The 16,851-nt window shown below is 41.1% G+C and overlaps 2 protein-coding genes across 8 annotated transcripts in view; both read left to right on the forward strand.

Annotated features, from left to right (window-relative positions):
• RAB8B (RAB8B, member RAS oncogene family) overlaps window positions 1–9,146 on the forward strand; it is a 57,440-nt gene extending 48,294 nt beyond the window's left edge. The window contains exons 6-8 of the mRNA XM_028100453.2: window positions 771–836; window positions 3,915–3,965; window positions 4,798–9,146. Coding sequence (XP_027956254.1) covers window positions 771–836; window positions 3,915–3,965; window positions 4,798–4,890 — 210 coding nt within the window. The 3' untranslated portion in view covers window positions 4,891–9,146. The remainder of the gene's footprint in view (window positions 1–770; window positions 837–3,914; window positions 3,966–4,797) is intronic.
• Window positions 9,147–15,787: 6,641 nt separating this feature from the next.
• Window positions 15,788–16,851, forward strand: part of APH1B (aph-1B gamma-secretase subunit) — an 80,078-nt gene continuing 79,014 nt past the window's right edge. For all 7 annotated transcript variants that reach the window (XR_015768559.1, XR_003608626.2, XM_028100281.2 and 4 more), the window contains exon 1: window positions 15,788–15,997. Coding sequence is in view for 5 of the 7 variants with exons in the window: in XM_028100281.2 (XP_027956082.1) it covers window positions 15,885–15,997 (113 nt within the window). In the remaining 2 variants the exon portion in view is untranslated. The remainder of the gene's footprint in view (window positions 15,998–16,851) is intronic.

Here is a 16,851-nt window from a genome sequence, read left to right on the forward strand (position 1 = left end):
GATTTAGGTCATTATGGATAAACTGCTTGTAACTCATCAAGCTGTGGATGTCATTTATAGGCTTTTCTCTATTTTGTATCCTGCAAAAAAAGCAAGAGTTTATTACATGTACATATTTACTTCTGTGACATTTTCTAAATTAACTTAGAGGCTTCAGTTTTTAAGTCTTGGAATTTTGCTTTAGCCTTTTTTTAGTGATGCATACAAAATGTGTTTTGTTTTTAAATCTGACTGCAAACTTTTTTCCCCTAAGAACATTCATTTAGTCTTGTTATTTTAAATAAACTGGGAGCTTTTTGGGAGTAGATGGAAATAGAAACCAAATAAAAATGAAAGCAGTGAGTACTTGGCATTTTAAGCTTTCATTCTTTTATGTACCGATTTATTAAAAAATAATGAAAAGTCAGTATAGTAACTGTTGGAGAGTCGTACTTTGGGAGCAGGTGAAAGGGGTCAATGAATCCCAAATTAATGATAGGAGCGAGTATCTGTCTCACGATTTTTCTTGTAAGTATATTAGAGAATAAAGTATAATAGAAAAAAAAAGAATAACTTAAGTCATGTTTTGAGTGGAAGTGCTGCCATTTTACTTATGATGATTAAGTTAGATGTCTACATTTCAAACACAGAAGAAAGCAAAGAAATTTGAGAACCACGGAGTTCTCAACTAGATCCTCTACCTTTGGGACTTTGAACAACCTAGAAAATGGAAATGCTTTATATGTTGAAGTAACTTGAACGGAATTTAAATGTTTTTGTTTGCCTTTCAGTTAGCAATTGACTATGGGATTAAATTCTTGGAGACAAGTGCAAAATCCAGTACAAACGTAGAAGAGGTAAGAAAGATGTTCGGTGACCTATTATGGGGTAGCATTAGAGCTTAGGTGCCTGTGTTCAAGCAACTCTCCAAGCCTTGTCATTTTCTTAGTGAATGCCTTCTGTGAGCTCCACCTCCATTTTGTGAACTTCTGTGCTTCTGACTTTTATGTGGACCTAGGTTCTTGAATTTCTAGCACCCAGCCCCCACGTGGGCTATATGAGATTGCTCAATTAAGATTCACTGAGCAGAAGGTAGAAGTTCCATTCAAGTTCAGCTTTGCCCTTTGTTGGGGAAGCCAGAAATCCTGCACTCGCCGACCAAGCACAGTGTTTTCTGCTCATTTATCATGGTTCATGTCATCCTATAATAGCCTGTAGCAGGAGAATCTTAATTCCTTTCATGTCTGTACTCTCTCAAGAGAGAATTAAACTGATTATTGAACAGATTCCCTTAGATTAAACTTGATACATTGTAACACAACAGCATTTAGTAGAAATAAATGTGTTTATCAGAGAGTAGTTTTAAATAAATTTTCAGTAAGTGAATTGTTAAAGACAACCAAATCATCTAAAGTCTTCTAAGAATAGATTTTCTTTACCAAGGGCAGAGTTGTTGATAATATTTTCTTTTTTAAAAACATTTTTTAGGGACTCCTGCGTGGCTTAGTTGGTTAAGGGTCTGCCTTTGGCTCAGGTCATGATCCCAGGGTTCTGGGATCGAGTCCCGCATTGGGCTCCTTCTGCTTGTGCGTGTACTCTCCCTCCCTCCCCCGCTCTCTCTTTGATAAATAAAAAATAAATAAAATATTTTTTAGACTGGTTGTAAAAATGATGCATGTGTGGGGGTGCTTGGCTGGCTCAGATGGTTAAGCGTCTCACTTTGGCTCAGGTCATGATCCCAGGGTCCTCGGATTGAGCCCTGCATTGGACCCCTGGCTCAGCGGGAAGCCTGCTTCTCCCTCTCCCTCTGCCTCTCGCCCTGCTCATGCTCTCTCTCTCTCTCTCTCTCTGTATCTCTGTGTTTCAAATGAATAAATAAAATCTCTTTTAAAAAACGATAGATGTGTGTTAATACATATCATTCAATAAACAGTAATATTGATGGTTTTGTAGACATTTAATTTCTTAGGCTACCACCATTCACCATAACATTATGGCTAAAAAATCAAGATTTAAATGACTTTATTGGTTAGGGGACACCGATCAGAACTTTTTCTTTGTTTTCAATAACTCATTTCTTCAGGTTGGCTAATGGGTGTTAGGAAACAGGAAGCTTCTGCTGATTTATTTACACAGTCATAGAAGAGCAGAAAAATGCTTCCTCTTGCTTTGCCCACAAGAGGATTTCCTTCCGTCAGAAAGAGGGGAGCCTCTTAAGTAGAAACAGGAGAAAATTTGTGCACTGAAATGACCCAGGTAGGGTCGCTCCCACAAAGTGAACTCCATACTCTGGCTTAATGGAGCAGGTTTAAGCCTCTGTTCATGGCTACACCCCGATTGAATCTGTGGCTCAAAGAGAAGCTTTGAGTTATGGAAGCACAGAGCTGGGAGTTGCCCGAGCGGCTTATTCTGACCAGGTATTCGGTAGAAATTAGCAGTTTTTCCAGAACTTTTAATTTAACATAGTTAGCTTTTCATAAAAGCTGGGATGGGCTTCTTTAGAAGCAGATTCACAGATGACCAGTGTTGACAGTGCAACATTGATAATAAGTGATGATGGTGGTTATCATATTGTTTCTATTCAACTTGATTGGACATAATCCTTCTGCCTAACATCTTTGAGGGCATCAGAAGTCGTTGGGAACAAAGAGACTGACGTGTGTTTAGCATGGAGACAACTGACGATTTTTTTTTTTAAAGATTTTATTTATTTATTTGACAGAGCACACAGTGAGACACAGCAAGAGAGGGAGGGAACACAAGCAGGGAGAGTGGGAGAGGGAGAAGCAGGCTTCCTGCGGAGCAGGGAGCCCGACCTGGGGCTCAATCCCAGGACCCTGAGATCCTGACCTGAGCTGAAGGCAGATGCTTAACGACTGAGCCACCCAGGCGCCCCCCGAAGACTCTAAAAAGAGTCTTGGCTCTGTAGAGGGGGACCTGGCTGGCTCAGTCAGTGGAGCATGCAACTCTTGATCTTGGGGTTGTGAGTTCAAGCCCCACATTGGGTGTAGAGATTACTTAAAAATAAAATCTTAAAAAAAAAAAAAGTCTTGGTTCTGTAGAAACAAAGTAGAGATGATAGGTTTAAAAAATGTTTTGTTTGGGTCAAGACACCTAGGCACAAAATGTCACTGAGATTGATCAGATTTGTCCTTCTATTGGAGCTGATTTCCACAGTGGGGAATTTAGCTGAGCTAAGACATAGAAGATGAAAAAACTCTCAGGTACAAGAGTGAAAGTATTTTGAAAGAGAAGAGATTGGGGGTAAAAGGTAGAGATTTTTGTGAAAACAGATTCTAGAGCTCTAGAGTAATACATAATTATTCATCCAATTATTAAACAGATATTCAGCATCTCCAAGATAAGACACTGTGCCCTGCTCTGAGGACCTGGAGTGATCTAGAACCTCTGCCCCCCCCCCCAGGTGCTTTTGGTATACTGAGGAAGCTACCTATAACTCAAGAGTGTCACATTAGGAATTTGTGCCAGATATTATGTGCAGAAAATATTTGATGAATGAATGAATGATAAGTTTTTTAAAAATTTTATTTATTTTAGAGAGGGAAAGAGTGTGCATATGTGAGCAGGGGGAGGAGGAGAGGGAGATAATCTCCAGCAGACTCCGCACTGAGTGCAGAGCCTGACCCGCGGCTCAGTCCCACAACCCCAAGATCACGACCCAATCCGAAACCAAGAGTCAGATGCCCAACCAACTGAGCCATCCAGGCGCCCCGTGAATGACAGTTTTATAATCCTGGGAAGTGTTTATGATATCATTGAAAAATAAGATAAAATACTCAAGTGTATACTACGATTACGGTTATGTTCTTTTCTCAAAAAGTGTCAAATAATGTTTTATAATGAAATAATGAAAAAGTCTACATTTCTATTTTAAAATATAGACATATATTAATAATTTTTTGGTTTACCTTTAGGCATTTTTTACACTTGCACGAGATATAATGACAAAACTCAACAGAAAAATGGTTTGTATCATTTATAATTTTTATTTTCATTATGCTATTTGTTAAATTTGTTTTCTTATTTTTGCTGTTTATTTATTTGAATAAAAAGGATGGGCCTGATTATAACATATTCACATTGACTCATTTTTTTCCTGACTCACGTATTCACCTGGTTGAATTTTGATTCTTATTTCTGTTTCTTCACGTTTCTTACTTCTGTACTGCGGCTCCTTCCGTTCTTTCATCTGACGCTATAGGTGGTCTTTAATGGAATTCTGACCAGAATAATTAAAATAATAATGGCACAAATTTAATTTTTGCCATAAAATTATGTAGTTTAGTTTTAATGTGACAGATATTTATATCTCTGTATAAGTGTGATCATAAAGTTGCTAAATTCGCTTAAATTAGAAATGATGTCAGTGATGAATCATGAGGACCACCTGGAAAGTTTGTTTTCACCAGAATCCTGAATGTAATTGTATACCTTACATTAGCAACTGTTCTTACCTCTGGCAAGAGGATTGCCTATATCAGTATCTTAACATTGTTTCCATTATTACCCTTGAAACTTTACACTCCATTGGCTATAATTTCTCTGAACTGGAAATAGCAGCTCCCCATCTAATACATTATTAATATAAAAGGTGCTATCCTAAAAAATGTGTTTCTCATTTTAATCCACCATTTCCAAAGATACAGATGACATCAGAGCCTGATGAGTCCCCTTTCTAAAAAATACTCTCCTGAATACTTATTTGTGGTGTGGTTTGATATTTGTATGTTTTAGATAATTGGGACCAAACCATGAAACTTATTTATTTCCTTGGTAACTTCATCTTCTCTTTTTTAGAATGACAGCAATTCATCAGGGTCAGGGGGACCAGTGAAAATAACAGAGAACCGATCAAAGAAGACCAGTTTCTTCCGTTGTTCACTACTTTGATGAACTCTTTCTGAGAGACTGCAGCACACCTCAAGGACCCTTTCCTGCTTCTCTGAAAGCACAGGTCAGCCAGCCTCAGAATCACACCACCCGGCTGCAGCTGAGAGCACCACTGAACCTAGACTTCTCGACACAGAGTGCCACGTGGATTCCAGCCTTGTGGCCTATCAAGATAACAGGCTCCTTTTTTCAAACATGGAAGCAATGATGTGGAGACATACGGAGGACTTAACTTGTTTTTCCTTTTTTGTCCCAGAAGCTGCTATCTTTTCTTTTTCACTTTGCACATCAGTGTTAGCCTGTCCCTGCTACAGCACAGTCTCAGACTCATATTTGCACGCTTATGCCTCATGAATTCGAGACAAATTTGTGCGCTTGGGATGTTTGAAAAAAGTAAAACATTTAAAGCAGAGGTTAACATACTAAAATTAAAAGATGTTTGGTCTGGGTCATGTGGCCAAATGTTACTGCATTGATAGAATTTTTTTAAGGGCTCTAATTTGTGATTTCCTTAAATAAGAATCATTAAATTCTGATAAAAGTCATCTTAAAAATTCATTTAAAATTGTCCGTCTATTCGTCAGAGGCCACAATTCCTTTATTTCTTCAGATTGTTTAGAGTTTTGTTTCATTCCTGACCTTTTTGCTGGAGAGTTTGGGTCACTGAATAAGTCCCTTTTTCAATTGATTACCTCTCTCTGATCAATAGAAGCTACATTTGGAAATCACCTTAATCTTGCATTTCCTGGGGTTTGTATTTACTATTCTTGCCTATGTATGACCTGTTGTAACCATGCTGTTATCAAAAACATAACATATTTGAACATTGTTGTCTAATTGTGAACTTCTTGAGCTGAAATTTTACATAGGCAGAAAGATGTACCATTTATGTCTTATTTTAGCATCTTATTGTGGTTCTGTCACATCAGCAATGTAATAGATGCCCAGTATATTTTTTCTTAAGTTCACTCTTTAGCTTGCTCCTTTATTTGTAATACCCAGTCCCTACTGTGATCCCTGTCTGCAAGAGTCAATAAGTATTAGATTTAGATTTTTGTCTGTAGAAAGCATACCTATAGGGAGAGAGATTAACTTGTTGATATAAATGTAATAGAGATAGCTCTTGGTAATGGTGAACAGAATGATTTTTTGTTCTGTTTTTATTTGGACTTTTTTCTTTTTGTTTAAACAAAGGTAATTAGACCTAGTGCAGCCTCTAGGTAAAGTCTTGCCTTTTCGTTAGAGAAAATAGGGGCAAGGTTTCCATTTTAAAACAGCTGTTGTTGAATGCGGAGAACCCAGTTCCATCTGTTCGGGTTTGTTCTAGAACTCGGTCCAGGCATTTGGGCCAAAGCCAACCAAAAGCTTAGCTGCCTTTCTCACCAGACACTGGTACTGGTATACCTTTTGTAGATGAAACCTTCACATAAGGAAAAAAAAAAGCTGTTTAGCGTTAACTTATGTGCCAAATTCAGATCATCATGTTGTTGTTGTTATTCTAGCCTTCAGTGTCATAATACAGAAGGGAGTAATGAGTAGGTGATTAGGGAAATGAATTCTGTCAGTAATTATTCTTCCTGTTAGGCCTTTTTTGTTTTACGAAGGTTACCATCATGCTTGATAGTTGAGAGTGAAGATGAAAATGGAAATGGATTGCTTGTTACCACAGAGCATCCTGCTTCAGATTAAGACGTAGCATTAGAATGCTTGGACCAAACGTTTACTACTTGTTTGAAAACTTATGTACAATTTAGCAGCAGCAAATATACCAGAATGATTTTTGATGGATACACTAAACTTAATGTTGACAAATTCAGCCTTCTTGATTTTTTTTTTTTTTTTGTACTTACCTATAGGCCTACAGGCACCTGTTGGTGTCCCAGTATAATCAGTAGTTGCTTGATTGAAAGTTGGTTGTACATCTACCATTTTAAAATTAGATACATTTTTGGAAAGAAAAAAATAATTTCTTAGAAACATCTTGTATTTACTAATTTTCTGAAAAAGATCCAAGCAGTTACATTTTCTGAATGGTAACGAAGTACTTTCTAAAAGGCAAGTGCTATGACACCATGTATGAATGTAATTCTCCTAGTAATTTACCTCTGACTATTTGGTGTCTTAACACTTTGGTTTATATCTCAGGGGTTGTCTGCAAACCAAAACTGACATATTCTGTGGTTAGCTTTTTTTTTTTTTAAACACATTGCTTTGCTTTTGTTTCGTTCCTTCTCTCTTCTTTTGTCTTATGTGGGTTAATAATTAGTCTCCATGAACTTCCCTTTGAAAGAGCCTGTAAAAGTTAGATGAGTCTAAAAGTGCTCTTTGAAGTAGCAGTGATTAGGGGGTATATGCTCTGTTATATAGAAAAAAATCATCCTTTGCTATTTTCTTACATTTAGCTTTGCTAAATTGTATATAATTTGAGCTAAGACCATAGGAAATTCACTTTCTGCATGGTAAAATGACCCAATAAATATTCCACTTTGCTTAATAATGTACATAGAGTGCATTATTTTTTCTATTTGTAGATGAATTTAGTGACAGATTATTGTCTGTTCCCTGCTGAAACTGAAGAAATCTAGTTTTGTGTGAACATGTTTGTGGTCTTATGGATAAGGTACATGAAGACTTTTGCAGCAGTATTCGTGGTTCAGTGGCCGCACTTTATTATCAGTGTGCTAATTTTTTGACAATGATTGGACTAGACCTTTTCACCTAGAGTCTGAGGAGATCAGACGCTGAAAATGTGCTGTAACTCAGTAGCATGTAAACCAGTTGATTGTAAAACGTTTCACTGGGAATTTATTTTAGCCATGTTTTACTTCATACAGATTATGAGAAAATAATCCACCTGTGCATCAGTTAGGAGGTGCCGCAGGGTTTCTTACTATTTACATGAACATTTTGTGCAGTCTTTGTTATAAATGTTCAGAAGACTATACTCTTTACTTTGAAGGACTGTTTTTTAATTATACCTCATTTAGCTAACTAGTATTCTAATACCTGGTAGAAAACCGGTGAGCCAGCCTTTAAGCATCCAACACCATTTAGATTATATGTTTTGTTTTGGACTAAAGACATCATTGGAAAAGGTAGGAGATAGTTTACTCTAGAATAGAACATACATGTCATATCCACTAGTGCAAACAAGGTATGATCTCCCTGTCTCCATTAAGCAATTTAGCTGTGCAATATAGATGAACGTTTGCAGAAATTTCTAAGTAAGAGATTATAACTCCATTTTACAGATTCTGAATGCTGAGAATCTGTATTAAGACTTATAAAGTTTTTCCTGTGAACAGTAAGTGATGCATTTAAGCAGATTTTTTTTCTAGTTCATGACTTAGCTTTCTTTATAAATTTAGTACTTAATCTTTAAAGATGAGCTTCTAAGCTTCAAATTTTAAAACAGCATTTCATTATGTTGGTTTCCTTATCTCAGATTTTAAGCACTCATTTCTGCTGTCAGGTTTTTTAGAATTTTTCTTTTAAGAGAAAGGACATTCCTTTTTCCCTCCTTGTTATATCCAAAGAAGGGAGGGAAATGGAATGTCCAAAAAAAAAAAAAAAATGAAATTCCTTGTCCTAGAGGGAATATGCTAATAAAATTTTTAATCCCAGCACAATTTTACAGAGAATCAGTCTTTTTTTTTTTAAGACTAATAAAATTAATGGGAGTCCTGTTCAGTATGAAAAAATTCTAAATGAAATTTACAGAAGTGAAAATCAGCAAACAATTATTTTAGGGATATTTTCAAATTTTACTTCATTTTTTGAAATGCTTGTGCCATATGTGATTGCATCTCTTATTGCCAAGAACTAATAGAACTTCTTGTTTCATTTTCTTACCTTTTTAAAAATGTGAACTTAATTATTATAATTCATTCCTACGGCCTTACAGATGGGTTTTATTTTGTTTGTTTGCAGCTGACACTGCAGTTCCTTCAGGGCAAAATGCCATAAACTATTTGACTAAAATCATGCCCCTAATGGGAAATATCTAGTTTTTCCATAGAATTATCCTTCTGTGTAGGTTTCAGCATATTTTATTTTTGCTTCAACAGCTTAATGTGAAAAGCTCCTGCAGATAAAGTGAACCTGTCATGTGGTTAATCTTGTTTAAGCCAATTCATTAACTGTATACTGCTACTGATGCTGTGGTTTGTTTTGTTTTGTTTTTTAAATGGATTTTATTCCAGGTGAACTTTTTTTTACAATAATGTTCGTCTAAAATAAAAACTACATAATGAAAATGCTCATGACTCTGAAATGAATTGTACATTTAAAAAATGTGTCTTCAGATTTGCTAAGTGTATGAGTCAAACTGCGGTAGGCTTGAGATACTTTAGAAACTTAATCTGACTTGGAGTTTTTAAAGACTCAGAAAAATGGCTGGATCTCCTGCTCATACCTAGTTCAGAATACATTGAACTGATTCTGTTACAGAACTGCAGCCTTAAATTGATTGTCCTTCCCTTCTTAGTCCTCCCAAGTTTAGTTTCTGTTGTTTGGTTTTTTTACTTCCAAAAACCGCAGGCTGGGGCCCCAGCCCTGTCGCTGTTCCCACAGTGCTTGTGCATGTTCCCGGTCGGAGCCTTTTGCGTTCATCCCACCACCATTTTGAACCTTCGCTGTTCTCAAGCTTCCCACTTCTCTCCCTCTACTCTTGGTAGACAGGTCTTTCACCTCCTGCCTCTCAGACAAAAGCATCAGTTAAAAACAAGGCTCTCAGCCACCTCTTTGTGCCTAATCCATAGCCTACCATGGGCCGGCACCCAACACCACCCTCATCCTCACTCCTTCCTTTTGGGGCAGCAGCATCCCTTCTCTTCTGTGCCTTTCTCACCACGGCCTCTTCTCTGCACTCAACCTCCCACCTCTGCCCTCCAGAGAACTCGCGGCTCTTTCTCTTCCACCTTCACACTCTCATCCCGTGTTACACCTGTCCTCTCGGCATCTCAGCACCCGTAACACTCCAGCTGTTGGCCTCGTGTCTCTCTCACCTAATGCCCTTTTTCCTCTTTTCCTGTTGTAACTCAGCTTCTTCAAAGAGTTGCCTACAGTTACCATCTTCACTTTTTCGTTTTTCGTTTATTCCTCAGCCTACTCCAGTTTGGCTTCCCCTCCAGGCCCCTCATGGACATTGGGCTTACAGTGGCCTAGTTGCTCAAGTAGCAGACAATTTTCAGTCCTTATCTTGGTTAACCTCTTGGCGGCATTTGACCAGTATATCTCTTCCTCCCAGAAATGTGCTCTTAGCTTCTGTGACAGTGTTCTCCTGATTCTCCACTTTTCTAAAAATAATTTCGTCCTTTTTCATGACTCTTAAATGCTCATAACTTCTGCGACCGGCTGAATAGTGGCCCCCAAGCATGCTCACATCCTAATTCCTGGAACCTGTGAACATTATTCTACAGAGCAAAAGGGACTTCACAGATGTGGCCAAGTTAAGGCTCTTGAAAGGGAGCATTGTCCTGGATTATCAGGGCAGAGGATATGTAATCCCAAGGGTCTTTATGGGAGTGACACAGGAGGAGTTGGAGTCAGAAGGAAACTAAGGGATGACAGAAGGAGAAAAGGTGTGATCATGCAGGCCTGTGAGCCAAGGAATGTAAGTAGCTTCTGGGATCTGGAAAAGGGAAGAGAAGAGACTCTCTCCTAAAGCCTCCAGAAGGAACCAGCCTGGCCCTGACACTTTGGCTTTAGACTGGTAAAACTCATTTCATAATTCTGCCCTCCAGAACTCAGAATAAATTTGTGTTGCTTTAAGCCACTAAATTTGTGATTATTTGCTACAGCAACAATAGGAAACTAAACAGCTTTCAAGTTTGTATCTCTAGCCCCGCCCTCTTTGCAGACAGGTAGACTTCCAGGTTGATCTGCCTGGTGGACATCTCCCCTCAGATCTGCTACAGGTACATCAAACAACATGTCCGAAACTCAAACAGCTTACCATCTTTCCTGCTCCCCAGCAGTTCCCACCAACAGCCCTTAAACCCAGGAGGAGAAAGCTATTCTCTCTCCTCTTTTCTCCCTCATGATAGATAGCACGATCATCTACCTAGATCCACACACAGTTCTCCAGCCTCCAAGGCTTCTAGATCAAACACCTGAAGCTCTTCCTCATCCATCCACTGGTCCATTGTTTCTGCCCCTGTCTGTGTTCAGGCCTCCTCATCTTTTGCCTAGACCTCTGCAACCTCTCCTAACCAGTTGCCCAGTCCCTACTCTTAGTTTCCTCCAAGCCAGTTTTCACAGTGCTGACAGGAATCTTCTGTCACTGTCAGATTTAACTCTTCAGTGGTACCTCACAACCTTGCGGTAGAAGCTAAACTTTTGAGCCCGGCAAATAAAGAGCTTTACCACTGCCACATCTTTCTCTCCAGCCTTGGATTTTGTCGTAGCCTAACTCATACCCATTTTGAACATCGCCAGTAATTGCAATTTCCCGAACACACCATGCTTTCTCATTCCTTTGCTTATGCTGCTCCTTTTACTGACTTCCTACCCTTTTTCTGGCTAACTCTTCCTTATCTTTCGAGACTCAGTAAGGGTTTCTCCAGGAAGACCTTGGGCACAACCCATGCAGGTTAGGATGCCCCTCCTGTGTATGCCCAGAGTATCAGTGCACTGGATTCGAACTGTCTGTTTCTTCTCTTCCCTCTAGACTCTAAGCTCCTGTAAGTGCGGGGACCATGTCTTTAGCTTTTGTATCCATAGGATCCAGTAAGGAGCCTGGCACATGGTAAGTGTTTAATAAGCGTTGGAAGAGAATCAGTGAACTTCAGCAGTCATCAAAATTAACATGTTGTTGAAGAAAGCTAAGTCATTTTGGAGCTGTTTTGTTTTCCATTTACTTCTTAATTAAGAAAAATTTAAGGTAGGGCCGCCTGGGTGGCTCAGTCAGTTAAGTTTCTGCCTTTGACTCAGGTCATGATCCCAGGGTCCTGGGATCGAGTCCTGAATCAGGCTCCTTGCTCAGCGGGAAGCCTGCTTCTCCCTCTGTGTCTGCCGCTCCCCCTGCTTGTGCTCTCTCTCTCTCCCTCTCTCACAAATAAAATCTTCAAAAGAAAATACAAAAAAAGAGGAAAATTTAAAGTAAATTCATTAATGCCTCTGTAAGTACAGCAATAAAAAGAGAAGCCTCTTTATCTGTTTTTAATTCTAGCCCTTACCTTACATTATTTTAATCTTTATTAAATATAGAATTTCCTTTTAATAAGATAAGTCACCCAGAATGCTACTTATGTGTTGATAAATTGAGTAAACCTTTTCTCCCTTATCTTCATGTACCCTACCCTCAAAATTTAGGTTTTCCAATATTAGTTCCAGGAATATATGAGGATGCCCCCATAGCAAATAAAATTAATTTCTGTCCCTCGGAAGTGCCCTGCTTTCTCACACTTTGAGGCCTTCCCACTTGTTCCTCCATTTCTTCGCTATTCTTATCTTTGCATCAGGCAGAGAACTGAATGAGTGAATATCTTTAGGAAAACTTCACACATCTGGACTGGGTGCTCTTCCCCCTTCCTGTATATTCTCACAGCACCCTATATCCACCTGTCTGGCTTCCCACGAGACCGTAAGCTTCATGCAGACAGGAGCACATCTGTTTCATGGTGTATTCCCAATGCCTAGCATTGTGCCTGATACTTTGTAGGCATTCTGCAGGCATTTTGAATGAATGAATAAATGGTTGAGTAAATATAAATCTAACAGCAGGACCAGAAAACAAAGCTCAGGTGAATTCATTAGTATCTTGTGAATTGCTTGCAGGTCTGTCAAAGCCTTATTTGATCAATTGCTAAAGTGTGGTATCATTTCTGTGTTTCCCCCCACCCCAGCTCCCCACATGCACCCATTCTGAGGAATTCTCAGCAGTCTATATCCATCCAGATCTATGGCATGTGCCAGCGTCCTTCTGCCAGTCACTTCTTAGGGATTTAGCTGTCATCACTTAGTACCTTAGGTTTTTGAGTCTTTGGGGGAAGCTTATAGTAAGTGCATAAAAACTTGAGTCAATGGCACTGCTACTTAGCCTCAAACGCCTCTCTTATAAACAGCATTGTTGAAGTCCATGTAAAAGTGCTTTATAAACAGCAATGCATTATATAAATGTAAGGTACTATTATTCGGAGAAAACTCGAAATTAGTTTTTCTAGAAAGTAAATAAACATGAATGCTGAAGATGACTATTTTATTGGTGACTTTGTCAATTTGGTCTAGTTGCTTTCTTCTTTTCTGTTCCAAAAGACATCAGTTAAAGATGCCTTTACTGGCGGGGGGACAAACTCATTACATTTTGCATTACCTTCCTATTTTTTTAAACTAGATTTGAAGACTAAGATTGAACTGAAATATGGTCAAGATACTATGAATACAAATTCCCTCAGCTCCCTCAAGGCATATTGAGTTGCCTACTTCCAAAATATTTGAGGCAGCTTTAACCAAGACACAGAGATCTAGTTACGGTTTGGGGTAATCAAGTCATTAAAATAGGGATACAAGAATAAGTCATTTTCTGAAGTCATGGCAGTAATTATAATAACCAAAACCCGGAAGATAAGTTTAGCTCCAAGCTTCTTGGGAGTCAAGATAAAGCCTGAATATGACAAGTTAGCACTCAGAGCTAAACATATGCATTTGTCAGGAGAAACAAAACCTTTTTCTAGCCCTGAACTCAAATAGTAAAGCATGGATCTATTAAAGATATTCAACAATGATAATTAAAGTTTTTTTTAAAGATTTTATTTATTTATTTGAGAGAGAGTGAGACGGGGTGGGGGGGAGAGAGAGAGCGAGAGCGAGAGACAGAGAGAGAGAGAGACAGAGAGAGAGAGACAGAGAGAGAGGGCACACGTGCATGAAAGCGGGAGAGGCAAAGGGAGAGGGAGAAGCAGGCTTCCCACTGAGCAGGTGGCTCGATGCGGGACTCAATCCCAGGACCCTGGGATCATGACCTGAGCCCAAGGCAGATGCTTAACCTACTGAGCCACCCAGGCGCCCAATAATTAAAGTTTTATAAAATGTGCAGGAAAAATGTAGGTGGCCATTTGTTGTATAAAAATCTTAATTTATGCTAAGGACCTGAGTACATTATGCTTCTGTGAAGGCATTTCTGCATGGAGCTGAGGTAATGGAACGGCATTTGATAACTTTGATTCAGGATAGAACCAAAAGAATCTATGTAATGGTGAGTCACTCTACCATTCTGCACTCTCATGAGTTTCCATAGGTGCTCATTTCAAAATGAAGTATTTTGTGGAGTAAATGGAAAATACATATGTCTGTTTTCAATGGGCAAAGGTGAAATTTTACCATAAGAGTTAAACTCTTGTATTATTTGAAGGCCCATTTTCAGAGGTAAGAGGCAAAAGATCTTCATTCAGGTCCCAACTTTGGCCTACTGTTATTTGTCTTTTCAAAAGAGTGTTGGTTTCCAAGAGCTTTATTCATGATAGACATTAAAGAATGAGTAGGAATGGCTAACACTTATACAGCACTTACTGTGCAGGTACAATTCTGAAAATAACCCTTGAGGTATTATTACCATCATTATTCCCATTAAACATGGAGAAAAATCTTAGATGTGAATGATCAGGGTAACCTTCTGATTTTAATTTTTAAACCTCTCAGAAATTGTTAAATTAATATAAAATAGCAAATATTTATAAGCTCCATTTTTAAAATTATTTCATTCACTGAATATTTAGTGAGCACCTTTTAGGTGCTGTGGAAACAGCAAAACAAAACAAAGCCCCTACCCTCCAAAAGTTTACATTTCAATTGGCGACACAAATAAGCAAATGAAAAGAGAGCAGGGGGATTTTATGGTTAATAGGGTGGGCGATAGGACAACGCCTTCAAAAACAACATTTCTGGGGGCGCCTGCATGGCTCAATGAGACTCTTGATTTCATCTCAGGGTGGCAAGATGGGGCTCCTCCCTGGGCCGGGATGGAGACTGCTTAAGATTCTCTCTCCCTCTCCCACGTCCCCCCTCTCTCAAAAAACCACGACTTTTCTGAAGACTTGGGGGTGTGGGGACTAGACACACAAAAAAACAACCCTGAGAAGGATAGCTTCCTTTATTACTATTACATACTTTTATTATTATGAGTTATCGCCTGGGTTACCGTTATATGGGTATGTCATATGGTATATGACAGAGCACGACAGTTCCTGCAACTGTGCAAATGGCAAAATATGCCTTGAAAAAGACAATTTTATTTAGAATAAAACTTAAAAAATAGAAAGGACAACTTTATTTAGAAACGGAATCCTCCTTCTGTCCAGAGGGGCTTTTCTTTAGTTGATCTGGAGTCGTCCCCTGTTCTGGCTCCAAAGCGGGCTGAGGAACCTCCTGTCTTCCTAGTGACCTCCCGCCGGCACCGATGGCCTGATCAGTGTGTACCAGTGAGTGGTGTTGGTAGTGGCGGGGGTCGAGGCCCTCAGCTACAGTCGCCAGTGAACGCGGCCTAGGCATCACGGTGGCCCCAGACGCCAAGTGGGGCAGAAAGCCTGGCGGTGAGGCCCGCCCCCGCCCCCGCCCCCGCCCGCCTTCCAGCCTCAATCGCCACACCCCCCTCCGCCGGGCCCCAACCCCGCCGAGGAACACCGCCCAGCCTCCAGCCCCCTCCGCCCCGCCCCGCCCAGCTTCCAACCTCTTCCGCGGCGCCCCAACCACCCGCTTCTTCCACGCCCTCCGCCCCTCCCCGGCCCGCCCCGCCGCGCCCCGCCCTCCTCCAGCCGCCTCCGCCCCTCCTCCAGCTTCCTCCGCCCCTCCTCCCACTCCCTCCGCGGCGCTCCACCCCGCCCGTCCAGCCCCCCTCCGCCCCGCCTCCAGCCTCCTCCGCCGCGCCCCGCCCCCTCCGCCTCTCCTCCAGCCGCTCCGTCCCTCCCAGCTCGCTCCCCCGCGCCGAGCTCAGCTCTGTCAGCGTCCGGTGCACCTCGCGTCCGGGTCAGGCCTCCGGGCCGGCTTCCGCGGTCGCCATGACGGCGGCCGTGTTCTTCGGCTGCGCCTTCATTGCCTTCGGGCCTGCGCTGGCCCTCTACATCTTCACCATCGCCACCGAGCCGTTGCGCGTCATCTTCCTCATCATCGGGTGAGGCGGTTGCTCCGGGAAACCCGGACCCGGGGCTCTATTCCCCCGCGGGAGGTACCGGCGACCCCCGGCGTCCCCGCCAAACGGCTCGACCTTGTTGGGCTTTGGAGGGGAGAAGGGTTGGGAGGGGGAGAGCCGGGATCCCGCTTTCCTGGTATTCCTCGTCCTCCGAGGGTCTGCGGGAAAAGAAAAAGAGCCCCGGGATTCCACAGGGCGGGCTTTGGGGAAGGAGCTCACACTGTGGGTCTCAGAAAACCCTGATGCATGGCCCCTGAGTTTTTGCCGAGGGTCCGTGGGTGGGCTCTGGTGAGTTGTGAAGCCATTAAAATTGTATGAAAAAATTGTGGGTAAGTTCAAATATTCATCTCTTATTTCACTGGAGGGAGTCCCTAATTTCCCTCAGATTCTCACAGGCATCTGTAATCAATCCCAAAGGGGTTAAGAGCACATCAGCCCCGGAGCTTAGGTGCTTTAAAACATACCCATGCCCGACCCCTACCCCAGATCAGCCAAATTGTAATATCTAGGGGGTGGGATTCGGCTACGGATTTTTTTTTTAAGCTCCCCAGGTGATTCAGGTGTACAGCTAAAGGGTGGAAACCCGTGAAAACACCGAAACACCCGTCAGTGCATCTCTTTGCGGGAGCTTGGTAAATACTGAACTCTTGCGGCGAATGTGGTCATAATCCCGATTTTTCAATTGTCTGGCAGCTCCTCCGGGGCTCCCTACGTCCCCCTCCACCTTTGAGTCTCACTTAGTACTGGGAGAAACAGCCACCGTAGGCCAGCGTTAACCACCTTTTCTGAGCTGCTCCACCTCTCACAACTGTATTGAAAGTGCCGCATCAGATGTG

Source organism: Eumetopias jubatus, unplaced genomic scaffold (genome assembly GCF_037043125.1).
Source record: "Eumetopias jubatus isolate StellerSeaLion01/CBP00866 unplaced genomic scaffold, mEumJub1_p1.0 scaffold_7, whole genome shotgun sequence".
NCBI classification, from domain to species: Eukaryota; Metazoa; Chordata; class Mammalia; order Carnivora; family Otariidae; genus Eumetopias; species Eumetopias jubatus.